The sequence below is a fragment of the Protopterus annectens genome, chromosome 12.part0 (assembly GCF_019279795.1).
Source record: "Protopterus annectens isolate FY-2018-M chromosome 12.part0, PAN1.0, whole genome shotgun sequence".
Lineage (NCBI taxonomy): Eukaryota > Metazoa > Chordata > Ceratodontiformes > Protopteridae > Protopterus > Protopterus annectens.
In genome coordinates this window covers 104,608,961-104,626,515 of record NC_056746.1, presented here as the reverse complement: position 1 = coordinate 104,626,515, position 17,555 = coordinate 104,608,961, and the positions used below count along the sequence as shown (strand labels likewise).

Sequence of the window (17,555 nt, the reverse complement as noted above, 5' to 3'; positions counted from 1 at the left end):
AATCCCTCTTAGAAATGTGTCTAAAACACTTATGAACAGATACTACAAATTGTCTGGAACCCTACTGCCAGGTAGAGGATAAAAGATGCCATTACTGATGTTAATAACATGCCAACCATACCTAGAAAAGGCTGAAATGGAATCTAATTGAAAACCGTTCTCCCAGACCGTAGGACGGGGGATGGAGGGGGGGAATGTAAGAACAAAGGCGAGATGAACAATTCACATGGAACGTTATGGTAAGACATAACTTCTTAATGTGAAATTGTTCAATCTCGCCGTTTGTTCTTACACACGGGTAGCGTCCTTAGCTCCTTTTTCCCGGGTGGCTCAAGGGAGAACATTCCTGAGTACAGTGGGACCAAACGTTGCCCTGTCCTTGGAGCTCTTGTCTAGCTTGTAGTGGGTGATAAAGGTATGTGGTTTTGCCCAAGTTGCCGCTGCACAAATGGTATCTAAGGGCAAACGAGCGGTATGGGCTGAAGAGGTAGCAATCACCCTTGTAGAATGAGCTCTGGGTTTGAAAGGGAGTTGCTGTTTGGATTCAGCATATACAAAATTTATGCAATCTGAGAGCCATTTGGATAAGGTAACCTTCGTTACTGCCTGTCCTTTTCTTTGGTCAGCATATGAGACAAATAGTTGATCTGACTTTCTGTACTCTTTTGTCCTATGTAAGTAAAATCTTAGTTGTCTGCGAACGTCCAACTTGTGCAATGTGTATTCCAGCTTATTGGAATGATTTTTAAAGAAGGTAGGCAGTTCAATAGATTGATTGATGTTCTGAATCGAACAAACCTTCGGAAGGAAGGATGGATTGGTGCGCAAGGTTACTCTATCCGGATGAAAAATCATGTACGGGGGTCGGATAGATAGAGCCTGTAACTCTGAAACTCTTCTGGCGGAAGTGATGGCAACCAGGAAAAGTGTTTTCCACAAAAGAAATTTTAACGGAGTTGTGGTTGCTGGCTCAAAACGGGGCAACATGAGTTGTGACAGCATGAGATTAAGATTCCAAGGTGCTACTGGATTACAAAAAGGGGACGGAGATGAAAAGTACCTTTCATGAAGGCTTTATAAAGCCTGTGGGACATAAGAGAACCATCCTTACGGCCAATATGAAAATTGGATATAGCGGCCAGTTGAACCCTTATAGTGGATGTTGATGCTCCTTCTTGAAAAAGTGAGGTGAGGAAATCTAGTATCTTGTGTACTGGGGCCCCGAATGGATCTATACCTTGTTTGGAGGCCCAGTGCGCAAAACGGTTCCATTTGCTGATGTACAATTTTCTTGTAGATGGTTTGTGAGAAGATACAATAATTTGTTGTACTGCAGGAGATAGTAACTCCGACCTGGCTAAGATGGGAAGCGGAGCAGCCAAGCTGTCAGTTTGAGGGACTTGAGGAAGGTGTGAGGAACTCCCGACGAATGTGTCAACAGATCTGGCTCTGGGTCCAGTATCCATGGTTCTTCCACTTGATGGGATTGAAGGAAAGGAAACCAGATTTGTCGAGGCCAGAATGGGGCTATCAGTATTATGGTCCTGTCCAGATGTTTGGCTTTCTGCAAAAACCTGGGAATTAGTGGAACAGGAGGAAAAGCATAAAGGAGACCCGAGGGCCAATCGTATACCAGTGCGTCCCTGGGGACACCCCCGGGGGGGGGTAACAGGGCAAAGTAGCTTCTGCATTTGGCATTCAAAGGGGATGCAAACAGGTCGCAGCAAGTCTGGCCCCATCTGCAGAAGATCTCTTCTGCCACTTGAGGTTTGAGGGACCACTCGTGAGGGAACAGGATGGCTCTGCTCAACCTGTCCGCGATTACGTTGGAAGTCCCCGGGATGTGCGTTGCTATCAGAAAGCGCCCAGTGGACTTTGCCCATTGCCAAATTCTGAGGGCCTCTCTGCATAACAGGTAAGATCTAGTTCCCCCTTGCTTGTTTATGTACCAGACCACTGACATGTTGTCTGTCTGAACTGTCACTGTTCCCCGAGGTAAGGACTTGTGAAAGTGTTGCAATGCTAGAAACACTGCCCTCAGCTCTAGAACATTGATGTGCAGATTGTACTCTAAGTTGGACCATTGACCTTGGACTGTTTGTCCCTGAAAGAATCCCCCCCACCCTATCAGGGAAGCGTCCATGGTTAGTGTTGCTACCGGACTGGGTAATACAAAGGGTCGTCCTAGTGTTAGCTCTTGACTGTGTATCCACCACAAGAGATCCTTCTTGCAATAATTCGTGATCAAGATTTCGTGAGACAGTGGAAGTTGTAGATACGACCACTGGGCGAATAGCATCCATTGAAGGATCCTCATGTGCATCCTGCCTAAATTAACTACAAAAAGGGATGCTGCCATCAAGCCTAGCACTTTTAATACTTGTCGTGCAGGGACTCTGTTGTTGTGAAGAAGGAGCAAAATTTGATGCCTGAGGTCTGATACTCTTGATGGGGGGAGAGTAACTTGAGCCAGGGAAGTGTCTAGCTGTGCTCCTATAAATAAGATACGCTGTGACGGCGATAAGATAGATTTTCCAAAATTCACCGTTATGCCTAGTGAAGAGCAAAGACTGATGGTGTAGTCCCTGGCTTGTAGAAGACGACACTTGGTGGTGGCGGAAAGGAGCCAGTCGTCTAGATAAGGAAACACCCGGAATCCCTTTCGTCTCAAGTGAGACGCTACTACCGCCATGCATTTGGTGAACACCCTGGGGGCTGAGGTGAGACCAAAGGGCAGAGCGCAAAACTGGAAATGACTGGCTCCCAGCCGAAAGCGCAAGTGATCTCTGGACGCCCTGGCCATTTTGATATGGTAGTACACGTCTTTGAGATCTATAGAGCACATCCAGTCACCCTTTTGCAGAAAAGGGAGGATTGACTGAAGCGTGACCATCCGGAACTTTTCCTTTTTCACAAAGGTATTTAACTTGCTGAGGTCTAAAATTGGCCTCCAGTCCCCTGTTTTCTTTGGAACTAAAAAGAACCTTGAGTAAGTTCCAGATCCTATTTGGTCCACTGGGACTGGTTGGATGACTCTGTTTTCAAGCAACCTTCCTATCTCTATGGTTGCTTGGTCTCGCAGACTGGGTGGAACATCTGGGAGTTTTTTGGAGTTTGGTGGTATTTTTATGAAGGGGATGTTGTAGCCTCTGGTAACTATGCTTTTTACCCAGTAATCTGATGTAAGATTTAGCCAGGCCTCTGGGTATAAAGCCATGTGACCCCCGACTGCCTCCAGAGTAGGACAGCCGGGCCTGCACTCAGGAGTGCTGGAAGGGTTTTCCAGAGAAGGTCTCTCTGTCACCCTGATTTTGCGGACCCCCTCTGCCGGCTGGGCGGCGTCTTCCATTTCTTCCCCCTCCTCTGCCTCTGGAGGGGGCGTCACTTTGGGTGTGTTGAAAAGATCCCTGAGTCTTTCGGAACCACATCTTTCCTCCTCATTGCCCTTTAGGGTAGGGTCTAGATGGAACGGAAAAACAGACCCCTACGGCAGACAGGGTCTTCCCTTCTTGTTCACACCTTGTGAGAGTCTCCTTTACTTTGGGCCCAAACAGGGAGGCACCATCAAAGGGGGCATTGGCAAAGGAAGACTTAAAGGCTTCCGCAAAGGAGCATAAGCGCAACCAGGATTGCCTTCTCAGGGAAATCGCTGAAGCTGCCGTTCTACTCGATCCTTCGGCTGCATATGAAATCAGCCTCATGGACGAGTTGACTATGGAATTTAAGGTGTTAAGTTGCGCTGTCACTTTCTCGGCGACAGCAGCACCTGTGTGTCCCTGGAGAGTATCTCCTAATTCCTTAATGAGATCTCTTTGTAAATGCGTGAAATGCGTAAGGTAGTTGAGCGATCGGATGGAAAAAGTCGCCGAACTAAATATGCGCTTCCCATATCTGTCCATTGTCCTAGAATCCTTATTAGGAGGATGGACAGAGGAAGATGATTCAGACATCTCTTTCTTAGTGGCCGCCGCCACCATCATAGTGTCTACGGGAACTCCTTTTGTAAGATAGGCTTTATCTTGGGGAGCTGTCATGTATTTGTTGGGTTTACGAGGGACTGGTTCCACTGTATCAGGTGTTTCCCAAGCCCTCCGAGCTACTAGATCCATGAGATCGTCAAAGGGAGGAGTCACCCAGGAGGTAGAAGGTTGAGTCCCAAATGCCTTCAGTAAAACCGATTCATCCGCGGAAGGGGTAAGGGTTTGCCAGTCCCCTCTTTGCTTCAGGATTTCCAAAATGTCTGCAAACGAGATATCCTCAGAGGTGGACCGTGGGGACCCTTCTGTTTCATCTAAATCGGTATCAGATGTAAGAGATTCCTGTGGGGAATCTATGTGCCTCCTCTTGCACAGTCATTTCCTCGGAACATCCTCAGTGGGAGCTTCTGGGGATGCATCTGAGGAACCAGCGTCTCCCTGTGGGGACTTCTGAGGCATTGGGTCTCGACGCTTGGTAGGTACTGAAGGCACAGAAGCAGAACGCGGACCTTTTGGGGAAGGAGATAAAGATACAGATGAAGTATGTGTCTGATCCGACAAGACCTTCCTCATGATGTCAAAGGCACCGGTGGCCCGACCCAAAGATCCGACCCGATCTGAAGAAGGAGGTAATTTCTCCGGAATCGGAACCATGGGCTCTGACACCGAGGACGGATCCGAACTGATCTGAGCTGAGGCACCGAGAGGAAGAGTCGGAACCGAAATCTCGGTTCGACTATCCCCCCCGGAACCCAGGAAAGATGTTCGGCTCCGAGACTCTCCGGCTGGTTCCGAAGGAGTCAAGGTCAACGGAGCCGATAGCACTACTGGAGGCTTCGGCACCGAGGGCTCTACAATCATCGGTTCTTCGACTCCTAACACCGATGACTCGACGGGTCTCGGAGGAGGAAGTGTCGAGGGAACTGGAATAGCTTCGAGTTTTGAAACCAGCTGGGACGAAACCTCGATTAATTTTGACAAAGCCGAGTTCTCCATAAGCTTCTGTACCACTCGGTCCACATCGGAGTCGGAAAGTGGCCTCGAAGAACGGGTCGAAGGGATCGAAGCCATCACCGAGCGAAGGATAGTAGACGGTGGTACCTCTGATACCAGCTCCAAGACCTGAGCCTCATGCAGAGATAAGGTCTCAACACCCAGCACCGAAGTCATAGGAGCCGGTGTCCAAATCTGAAAAGAGGTGCTCGGAGCCGATGACTTGGGCTCCGACACTCTTGAAGACTTCGACCCCTTCAAAGACTTCGAAACCTGTTCAGCCTTGTCCAGGGCCTCCCGAAACTCAGGTTTGATCAAACCTCTGTCCACCAACTTCCTGCGTCTTTCCAGCATGACCCTCCCACTAAAGGAATGACAGATGGAACAGTCTTCCTGCAAGTGGAGAGGGCCAAGACAGTAGATGCAGGATGAATGGTCGTCAGTAATGGACATCTTCTGTCCACAGACACCTTTTAAAACCACTTTTGGTCTTTTCTGACATTTTTTTAACTAGGAAAAAACAGCACTATATAGAAAAATTTCTACACTACAATATAAGAGATATGTATATAAATGTAAAACACACCACAGCACACTAAGATATATATATATTTTTGTGAAAAAATAGAAAAAGTTAACTTTTTTTTTTTTTTTTTTAAATACTGTAAATTCTAACAGACAAAAATGGCCTAAGGCCCTTACTAAGAATTTTAAGGTAACAAACTACCTAAACTAGTCAAACAACTACTATATATAAAGCTATCAAATGCTATGATAAAGATTATAAGAAATATAAAAAATTATCAATATATAACAAGAAAAAATAGTAACATTTCTACTGGCCCGAGCCTCTCGATGCAATCTGCTGCTAGCGGCAAACTAGATCTGAGGGTTAACACTGGAGGATCATGGGATATTACTGTGCCTCGAGCTTTCTCGAAGATGCGAGCTAGTGATGCGGCCGACTCGGAGCCAAGGATCGGCTCCGAACCCATGTGTAAGAACAAATGGCGAGATTGAACAATTTCACATCCCCCATTTTTACGGAAAAAAAATATTAATTAGATTAAGCCAAGGGCATTAATTCAGACATTCACCTATCCAAAAGTAACAGAAAACATGTCAACTCTACATATATTATAATCCGTGTACTTTTAAACCCACCCCCACCCCAACAGCCCAAGATTACAGCTAAGTTAAGCATGCTTTTGTCCAACCTTTCTTCTCTTTTTACACTGTAATGCCTACATTTCTTAAAGCTAAAAAAGGAAAAAAGTATTGCTTACATTAGTATCTTTATCACATGCACTTACTGAAAATTCTTTACTATATAGCATGTAATTTATATAATGAAATATTTTATACAAGTATTAAAAACAAAAATGGTTTAACTGCAGTTACCTTTTTTCCTTATAGTGTCCTTCCAAACATTAATGACATGAAGTGGACATATGCCTTTCAGTCCCCCCTCCCACAAGTTTAACAAAGTCAACAATACTCCAATATTTCTCTTCTACTTGTTTCTGTACAGCTAGACTTCACAAATGTGATTGATGCTTTCTAGTCTCTCATTTATTCACTAATTTCAGTGTTGTTGATTTTTATGTTTATTTCAATCTCCCAATCCCATACTCTGATTCAAGTCCAAGGTACTCCTGCTTCTACTAGTCAGCTCCTGTGCTTTTTTCTGTCTCTCAAGCATGCTCCTTTGGAACACTGGAAAAGGTTTCACTGGTAATGTTTTATCAGAAATATGAGAAGCACAGTCCCCTTCTATTTGAAGGTTAACCTTCTTTTGGACATACTTTTAGCTTTCCTCTCTAGCCTGTTCTGCATCACAAAATGAATTTGATCTTCCAGAAAAATATGAAGACAGCTAGATACAGCAGCTAGAAACTCACACCTGCTTCTTAACATTCCCTGATTGCTAGGAAAGTTGTTTCTCTTCTGCCTGGTGTACAGTGAATAATCCTTTTCCACAAACACTCTACAGTCTCCAATTTTTAATACTTTGCCCTTCTGTCACAGTTTTGTCAGGATCAATTATTTTTGCTAGTTTGACTGCATCTTTACAAATACAGGTCTTGTCTGCTTTCTTATGGCCAGGTTTGGCGTGTACACATGATGTGTGCCCTTTCAAATGTGGAATGCTAGTCCAGTTGTTTATTTGTACTTTCATAAAAGTTAATACAGTCTGTTCCTTTCAGCTTTTCTAGTACAGCAGAAAATCTTAGGTTTTCTCTGTGTGCTCTGTGCTCTAACTCTACAGTTTTTTAAAACATCTCTTCTTGAACAGTCTTACACTCAGACAGCCTTTCCTTCATGTTGACCTCTGATTTTTTTCAGTTTTATCAGTTCATCTGAATAGCTGTTTAAAGCTTCTTCCTTTTTTCCAGCCTTTTGTGTTTTAAGTTGATATACTCCTTCAATGTTTAATTTATTTTAATCAGCTCTGTGCACATTTGATTTATTTTTTCCTCTAAATTGCTTGAAGCCATTTATTGCACCAAAGCTGAAGCTTGAACTGCTTTTTGTTGAATAGCTGCAGGATTTTTCCCAGTCACTATTTTCTCTTCATATTTTCTACCTAATTTTGTTTCAGGCACTCTAAGTTTCTTCTTTGCTGGTATTCAGGCAGTGCACTTACTAGGCAGTAACTGAATTTTACTAAAACTGGTAGAATTAATAGACTTTATCTCTAAGTTTATTTTTCTCACTGGGAGAGTTGGTCAGTACGCAGCCATCTCAAAAGTCCCGCAGCTCTCAAAGCAAAGTCTACAACATCTGTGCTCAAAGACTGGATAGGGGCTGAAAGGAAGACTTGGGTTGAGAGACAAATGATTTAAGAACCAGAGTAACTCCCTTTTCACAAATTGAGCAATGGAATTTGAAATCAGAGGGAACACTGGTCCTAATTCTATACTGATCTGACAAACCACTGAATATTTCTCATGTGAAGTCTGCCAAGGGAATAATGTGACTAGCAGAAGCAATAAAACCTAGAATTCTGAGATATTCTCTGGCAAATGCCTGAATCTGGTTTGAAAATATTAGAAACTGCTCCTTGTAATACTTTTTTTTTGTTTTGCAGAAGAAAGTTCATCATAAGAGTTGCATCTAGGACATTGTAGAAATGCTATCTTGTGAAAAGAAATTAGATGATTTCTTTCTATTCGCCTGAAATTCCAGGCTGAAAAACAGTTTCATTGCCCAAGCCAGAAGTAATCTGTAAAAATCAGGCAATCATCTATATAAGAGGAAAATGTAATGCAGTGGGTTGTTACAGGAGTCAGACATTTCATAAACACTCCCAGTGCTGTAAATAAACCAAAGGACAAAACATAAAACTGAAAACACAAAGCAGACACAGAAAAGCACAAAATGCACCTGTAATCGCTGTTGACTGGAATGTGATTGTCAACATCTTTTAAATCCTCTAAAATAAAATAAATACATCCAATGTTATTAGAAAACTGAAAGGAGGAATACGGACTTACAAAGATTGTATGGAAATAATTTTTAGTTTTGGAATGATGATATGAAGGTTTAGCAAAGAAAGGTCTAGAGCAGGTCCCTAGGTTCCACCTCTCTTTGCCACTAGAAAAATTCTATTTTCCACTTTGTTCTTGGGAACAGGTTTGATCCAGAACAAGAAGAAACAGTCCAATTTGATTGGGAGGATGTGGAGGTATCCCCTAAAAATAAGGGAGGTAGTTCCAGTGCCAGCTGTAATGTTTTTGAAAGATTCTCAGTACCCATGTGCCATTGAGGTAAGTGAAGACATAGACTTACAAAGGAGGGGATGGTAGAATTCTGAGGAGGTATATAATCAGTCTGCCTTTTTAGGTTGTCCTTTGTTGTTACAGGATCCTCCATTCTTTTTTTGAACCTCCCTGCCATTTATGTATTTATTTATTTTGCCAGAACCTTGTTGGGAATTATTGTTCTGCTTCGTGAAAGAGGAATGTGAACTGGAAGTAAAGTTTCTTTTATATTTAAGAAAGGAAGGTTGAAAAATGTGGGTAACCTACTGAAGTAACTTTTCCCTTTCATCAAAGCCTTTAAGAAACTCTGCAGAGATAGGACCAAATAGCACTTCCTTAGCCAGGGGAGCATTTAAAATTTCAGTTTCAGTATCCACTAGTAAAATTTGAGACTGTAACCAAGACAATATTGCTAAGACAGGGACAGTGGCAGCAGCTCTGGATACGGCATCTTCAGTGTCATAAGCACATTTTAATGAATGTTTAATTATCTGAGATACAGTAGACAGCACAGAATACAAAGGAGATTTAGTATCTGAAGGCACAATCTCAGTAATTAAATTCCTTAAATTATCATAAGGAACGAGCAAAAACATGACATGTGCCTGAAAATTTACAGTGTTGAATGGTGGGGTGGACATTTTTTTTTTTTATCAAACTTATCCAAAACCTTTCAAAGTTTGGGGAAGGCTATCTGCTGACAAAAGTTTTGAAATCAGAATCTGACAGGAAATACATTCTTCCCATCTTCTTATGAGAAGCACCATCATTTACAGACTGAAATGCTCTCAACAACACTTTTGTTAAATTTGGTCAGTTATCTGCTTCAGGAAAAGAAATATGCCTATATTTATGTTTTTTCTTCAGAGGAGATACCCTAGTGGAAGACTGCCTCAACAGACAGTCCTTACCCTGGAAAAGAGGCTCCTCAGTGTGGTATAGTGAAGGAACATCTACCGGTATCCTCCCAAACCCTAAAAGGGTAGCTTTCAGTTACCTTAAAAAAGGCAACTGTACAATCAGAGAGGACATGCTTCATTCCTGGTCCATGGTGACACAGCAAGGAGCAACACCAGAGGTTCCAGGACAAAAAGCAGAGCGATCTGAGGAGCAATGGATGGTCATAACAGAATTACCCATCAGTAGTTGAGGCAAACAGGAACCTGGCTTTAAGACCGAAATGTCCTTAATAACGTTTTTTTTTTCCTTGCAGCTCAAGGAGGGATTGATAGATTTGGCAGGACCCCAATCTATTCCTCAGCCACAAAGAGAGTCTCATGGTGGCTAATAGAGCCCAAAGCAGGCAGTGATCACACACACATGCGCGCGCACACACACACACACACACACACACACACACACACACACACACACACACACACACACACACACACACTTGCCCAAGCCTGTCACAACAAACCATTGCTTAAGCAGTACACGTTTCCTCATAAAAATGAACCATAAATTAGATAACCCCCACAGGAATTAAAGACCAGCTTATAGCCAAGATAAGTGCCCAATAAGCTTTTAGCAGAGCTCAGAAGGGTCACTCATACCCACTGAGAGAAAAATACATTTTGCAGTAAAATGTATCAAAGATCACCAAACCAAGAAACAAATTCCAGTCCAACACAAAAATTCCTGAGAAAAAAGTTTGATTTTTTTTTTTTAATTAAAAAAACATACAATTGTACATGGAAATTTCCTCAGATAAGTTAAATATCAAAATATGCTCTGAGGAAGAAGCTAGTGTAATGAGCAATCAAAAAAGGACATAGATACAGTTAAATAAAAATATTATGTAGAAACAACTTATTTTGTGTTAGAAATTGAAACTGCAAGGTAATCCCCAACAGGGAACTTATCTGCCTGATGAAGTGCTAGCTGACTATCTATTACCTGAAGCCTACAGATGAGCATTCTCTGGCATCAATACAGTTCTGAGCCACTGCATTTGTACTGCTTCCCTTGTGCATGGCACTGCCTTAAAGCTCTGGAAGATGGCCAGCTGCTCACATCTCTTGGTAGGATGACCCATACAGTTTAGGCTACAGCAGTAGTGTTCTAATGATGAACATTAGTTTTCTTTCTAATGCAAAACCCCACTCCAGCAGTATATACTGTGACATATGACAGCAAACATTTTCAGTTCCCTCTGCAGGCACTCACTACACTGGTAAAGTATCTCTGACACAAGACTTAATGTCTTATTATTACACAATCTTTCTTTGAGCTCTTCGACTTGTGATAAAAGAAGTGATAAAAGCTAAATTTCCACTAAATGCAAAATACAACATGCTCCTTTTATAGTCTATAAAATAAAAGCAGGTAATTTTCAACCCTGGCTTCAAGTTAACTAGCCTATATCCTACCTTTGTAATGTGTGATAGGGAATCGTACTCTAGTGGAAGACGCTGTTTCATCAGAAGGAGTACTTGTGACCTTCGATGGTGGGAATGGGCTGGAACTTGTAGAAACATTCAGAAGCCTGTGATCTGTATTGCTGGAAGGCTGATGTTTTGATTTAAGAAGCTGAAAATTCAGGAAAAAAATCTACCTTTAAAGTGCAGTCTACATATAAATGATATTCACTAGCAAAGTTCTCAACAAATTTGCATATTTATACCTCATTAAAGAAAGTCAGAAGTTGATTCTCCCCATGAAAATTTCACTGATCACAATTCGGTTTAATATAAACAAAATATATAATGGTAGACTTTTTCAGTGCCACTCTGCTTGGTAGCTGAACTTGTTTTTCTACATATTGCAGTGGTGAAAAATGCAAGGTTGTCTTTTTTATATTATGTTTTACTACCAAATTTCTGTCGAAGAAGAGAATGCCCCATGAAGAAAATCAGAATCTACAGTTCCTACCTCCCTCCAGTTTTAGCAGAATTATTGACATGACTACATGCACATAACCCTGGTTGAAAGCTTCCTAAATAAACCAAGTCCCTTAAAGTCTTGAATAAATACTAACTGAGCCCTACATAATAAAGAAGGCTGTTAACTTTGCCTTTGCATCTGCAAGCAACCTTAATCACCCATGACTTATGAAATGTCATCTATTTACTTTTCTTCCCTCAGTATTGCCTTCAATGCTTTTATTGCTAAAGGCACCAGTTCAAACCCCAGCACTGCTTCTACTGAGCCTAACTTTGCTTCTCCTTGCATTCCAGCTTCTGCCTCCACTCATCTCCCTTCCCACTTCCTTTTTCACAATACTGCTACAATCTCCAGGTTCTCAAGTCTTATGATAATGGGACAGAATTGGCCAAGATGGTTTCTGAACCTTAGCCCTTTTATTATGTTGTACTTATTAATATGTTTTCAAAGAGATGTTAATTTTCTAAATGACATACACCAGGAAGTAGTGAACAAAAGAGAAATGGGCTTTTACCTACCCCTTTTGAATAACACTAATAATATAGGCATGGCTTTTCATTTCTATTTTTACCCTGGGCAGCCATGCTATAGCAAAATACATTGACAAAAATTGGAATACATTTTATACAGATTCTGGCATATTAAACAAAATAGGGTAAAACCCCGATTTGTTTATAGGAGAGAGAAAACTTTTAAAAATTATTTGAAAACAGCAAAACAGGAAGATGCACATTTTAAAAAATATGGTATGAAAAAATGCATTTTTTTGCCTACATTGCTCTAAGATTGTATGTGATAATAATTTTACAATAAGAGGGGTGACCTATCAAATCAGAGGTAATTTCAATTGTAGTTCTACAAAAGTGGTGTACTTAGCCCAGTGTCTACAATGCCCATCCTTTTATGTGGGAAAAACTCTAGGATATTAAGAGATCGTACATATGAACATAGTTTAGATATTAGGAGAAACAAAATTACCAATGCTCTTTACAGACATGTTATGGTTAGTGATACACACAGCTTCGGCTTTTTAATTATTCAACAAACTAGAAAGGACATTCAGGGTATGATTATGGATGAACATTTGGATGCTTGTGAAGTGAGTTGGCAAACTGAGTTAAATGCCACAAGCTACCCTGGTTTAAATGAGACTGTTTGAATTAATTCAATTTTAAAATTGAAGCATTTTGACAGTTTGTGATTTTATTTGCTCTTTTTATCATGTGACTTTTGCATCATGTGGCCTCTTGGTGGGTTATTTAAACAGTGTTTTAATGTATGATTTTAGTTCTGATGAAATTTTGAAAACAGTAAGAATGAAACCGCTCAACCTTGTAATGAAGCTTTGGCACGTTACAGCTGGCTTTGAGTCGTCCTTCTGTGCATTGCAAAGGTGGTGTGTCATTCATATCCTTAGAACAGGGTAGGAGCAAATTACTTAGAAAGAAATGAGAATTGTGGAGACAATACATGCAGAATAAAGCTTTGGAGGAGGAACAAGGTTTAAGGGAAGCCAGGAATTGAATGAGGTATGTAATGTTCGAATGCAATGACGTTATAGTAGATTATATCTGATATATAATGTTTCCAATTGAAAATATGTCAATATGGTTTGTTTTCATTTATATAAATGTATGACTGCCAATATCATAAGTGATAACTCAGTAAATATGTTTTTTGTTATAAAAAAAAAAGGTACAAATCAGGTCTGCTAAGCTGGACTGTTTTGCTACAGTTGTTTCACTATCTCTGATGTAGAGCATTCGATCCAGTGAAAGATTTCCTGGAGATAAAAAGGAGTTGTTCAGGAAGTATGGCATTTTTACTTTTAGAAAAAGCTGATACTGTGTATATAGAAATGTTTCTTGGAGCTAAAATGTTAAAAATTGACTTTTCCTCTGGAAAACAGATGTTATGTTATTGTTATTTTCCTGAAACATGGACATTTTAAGAAAAGCTGGTATCATCATTTGGTGTGGGTGTGTGTGTGTGTCCATTCCATATTGCTTCAGACATCCCTGAAAAGCAGAATAAGGACACCCCTGAGAATGAAACAAAACTAAGGACATCCCTGATGTACTTGACTGCCTTTGCATTCAGTCAGGTCAGGTAATGATGAGTTTCATCGTTCTTTTTACTAAAAAAAAAATGCATATTAGACTTTTTTACCCTGTTCTTTTTTAAGCTATATGTTATCCAGGAACACTATATGATCAGGTGACTTGCACAACATCCCAAAGTAGGCAAATGGAGGTAGAAAGGATCAAACTCTGTACCACTGACTACAGAAAGCAGCTCATTAAGAGCTTAGAGCCTTAATCCTCTGCACTAACTGACAGGCCTTCATTAACTTCTTTATTTTCTGATAAATCACTGAAGGTTAAAATAACTCTTTACTCAACAGCTCTACACAAAACAATGCTATGATCACACTGCAAACTGTAATATCTATCCATACTCTTTCTCTCCAGCCAGTCCCCACTGCTACAATCAAAAACATACTAAGTAAACTAAAATCTACCTCCCTATCACCAGACAATCTATCTGGTGAATATCTAAAAATGTCAGCAGAGGCAATAGCTTACCCTGTCTAAACTCTAATAAACATTTCAATCAATGAATCTTATGAACCTTTACTATGGAAAAAATATTACATCCTCCCCCTTCACAACCGTGGTCTTTCTCCAAAGTCAACAATTATAAATCCAATGTCATCCGATCTCTCCTATCAAAAATACTTGAGAAGTGCATTCCAATCCAGCACTTATAATATATATCATACAAAAAGCCCTCCTCTTTCCTTCACAGCATGATTTTCACCCCCACCAAAGTACTTCAACCACCCTCCTTAACTTCACTAATACTGTTAACAGAAAGAGAAATGGAAGTAAACATGTATCTGCTCTCTTTCTTGACCTATCCATCGTTTTTCACATTGTCTCTCACCCTACACCCTTACAAAAACTCTCTAATCTAGGCTTTGAAAGTTCCTCTGTATCCTGTTTTTTTTTTTGTTTATCTTTCTAACAGACTTCAGGCAGTAAAATTGCCCACTGACATCTCATCTTTTCTCCCTATTGTAGTTGGGGTCCCACAGGGATCCATACTGAGACATATCCCATTCAGTTTCTGTATTACTGACCTTGATCTGACTAGTAAAATACTACCTTCATACAGTATGCAGAGGATTCTATCATCATCTACTCAGCAAACAACATTGATTCCTGAATCCCTCACTTTTGCAGAAAACTGTCTGACTACCTCCCAGCTATTCCTAAACCCTAACAAAACAAAACTACTCCACAGCACGTCACAATAAAGAAAGCAACCTTAACTATTACCTCTTCCAACAATATCAAAATAGAATTTGTCACACAAACCAATCTACTAGGAACTGACATAAAAGAAGACCTAAAGTTTAGCTTCAACATTCAACATATCGTGAAAAAACACATGCCAAAAACTAATCCCTCTCGCTTAGCACCAGTACTGACAAACAACATCCAACTAACATAATTAAACAAATCTGAGCAGAGCTTCAACAAGGCCGAAAAACATTTGAGGCCAACCTCCCCCATAGATCACATCACTGTCTGGTCTTCAGAGACCTCACGTGGCTTGAACTACCTCTGTAACACATATCATCCAAACTTCCTATTATCCACAATCTAATAAACAAACCAAATGACTGTCCATCTTTAGCCAACCTTGTACAACAACACAATACAACCAGAAGCTTGTGTTCTTTTAACAAAGACCCTCTACATGTATCAAAACCTAATAACTCTGCAGACTGTTCCCCTTACTCACATCAAGTATCAAAAACCTGGAACTCCATTCCCCTAACAGTAAGTTAGGGCTGCTTGCTAAGTCATTCAAACTACAACTAAAGTCTCACCTACTAATCTGCTAACAAATGCACTGCACCAGATTAGCACATCACTCGTCTTCATCCCCAGGCCTGCTCAACTCCTTCTGTATCCTCTTTCTGCCTGTACTGTAACAAACTCTCTTTTTTTCTTTTTTGTTATACTCCTTCACCCTCAACTACCCTTATTTTCTGTTTCTCAACTCTTGCTCTCTCTCCCCCGTACCTCTTGTAATACATAGTGATATCTAATGAAAATAGGAACAATATGGCTTTCAAATGTAGTTCTCCCACTTTTGAAGGATGCTGTAAAGACTACTGTATATTGTTGCCTTTCAAATATGAGTGTCACTGTGTCTATTACTGCTGTTTGCACATTGGAGCCTTTCTCTCTGGGCCTCTGCTGAAAATCAGTCATGTGCCCCGTTGGATTTTCCTAGTAAACAAAAGCCATAAATAAACAAACAAGTAAGGTTTATAATCAGTCAATATTGCCAGTTAATTGAGTTTCACAGCCCTTGATGTTCAGAAAATGCATGCTAGTGCAAAACCATTTGTTCTGCTAAATTTTAAGTGAATTAGAATACTCTGTCTCATACTTGTTTCTGATTTTACAGAACCTCTGAATTTACTTCAAATGTGTGCCCTGTCCTTCATTAACTTCTTTTTTTCTGGTAAATCCCTGAGGATTACAGTCAATAATGTCATTCATTAAAGTTTCATAGTTATTACTGTTAAGAAAATACATGTCATAGCAACTTTTTAAGTGAATTACATTTGTCTGGTGCTTAAAGTGCTGAGATGTTAATAAACTCTTTCCTATAGTCAAATGTACAGGGTTTGAATCCTTGCACCTCCATTTGCCTGCTGTGTGACTTTGAATAAGTCACTTAATCAGACAGTGCTTCCAGGTCACCCCTGAAAAGCAGCACTTTTTCTAGAAGGTTTACTGGTTAACAAATAGATAAGATAAAGTAAAATAATATTTAAAATGTGTCTCCCATAATTTTTGGCTTTGTCCAGAATTCTTAAGCAAAGAATCTGACAGGTATTTTTGGTGTGTTCTTCCATGTAACATGTGTGGCTTTCTGGCAAACTATTGAACTGCAGTCAGAAATAATGACTGACAGACATGCGGGTTACAGACTTTGTTTCTTTCTGAAAATGCTTGCTAATGCAAAGCATGTCATTCTAGCAACTTTCTTAGTATATAAGAGAAATATTTAAATCTGTTCCCAATTTTTTGTGCTTGCTTTTGATTCCTGAGCTAAGAACTTCAGAGGGCAGAAGGGAATCTATTTTCTAGGAGGTTTCTTGTTCAACACTTCTTTCAAAAATACTTTCACATGAGACAACATTGAAAGTGGGGGATCCATTGGCAGACATGCTGAACTGTTTGACAACTGAACCTTGATTAATTCTTAAGACAGGCCATAAGATAGTAACTCACAATTTATTGATCAGGTTAGTCTCACTAGGATAGGAGCCTCTTTTCAGGGGAGACCCAAGATGGTACTTATATTTCTAGGGGAAATTTGGCCAGAGCATCGTGGAACTTTCCCTGCTCATGGGATCTTCTACATCCACCTGAGCTACCACCACCTCTAGCAGATGTTTTAATGTCCCATTTGAAGGATAACATACTCAGAAGTGCAGCACCCCTTCTTTATGTTGCACTGCAAGCCAACCATCTACCTTGTGTGGGAATAGAACCCATAGCCTTCTTCACCAAAGGTGAGTGTGCTACCTGTGCAACTGACACTGCAAATAATGTAAAACTAGAGAAACACTAGCCCTACATGGGTGCTGGTTCCCTTGTTGGCACCACCACAAAAATATTTTCCATTTGCTAATAAATGATTTACTAGTAGAAGATTTTCTTGCCTTCAGTAATAACTGCTGCACATCCTCAGAAAAAAAAGATGCCTAAAAGGTGTTAAGATCTTATCATCCAAGCAGTCAGTTGCAGTGGTTTGGGGTCAGGATGTATCAAACACCAGTGGTAATGTGTAAATAAATCCAGTCTGTGAGGAAGCTTGTGGCAATTTCCCATGCCATTTCCTGAAG

At 40.5% G+C, this 17,555-nt stretch overlaps 1 protein-coding gene across 1 annotated transcript in view; it reads right to left on the bottom strand.

The window, feature by feature from the left end:
• Window positions 1–17,555, bottom strand: part of LOC122816382 (kinesin-like protein KIF19) — a 378,290-nt gene that overhangs the window by 131,924 nt on the left and 228,811 nt on the right. The window contains exon 4 of the mRNA XM_044089131.1: window positions 11,107–11,266. Within this exon, the coding sequence (XP_043945066.1) occupies window positions 11,107–11,266 (160 nt within the window). The remainder of the gene's footprint in view (window positions 1–11,106; window positions 11,267–17,555) is intronic.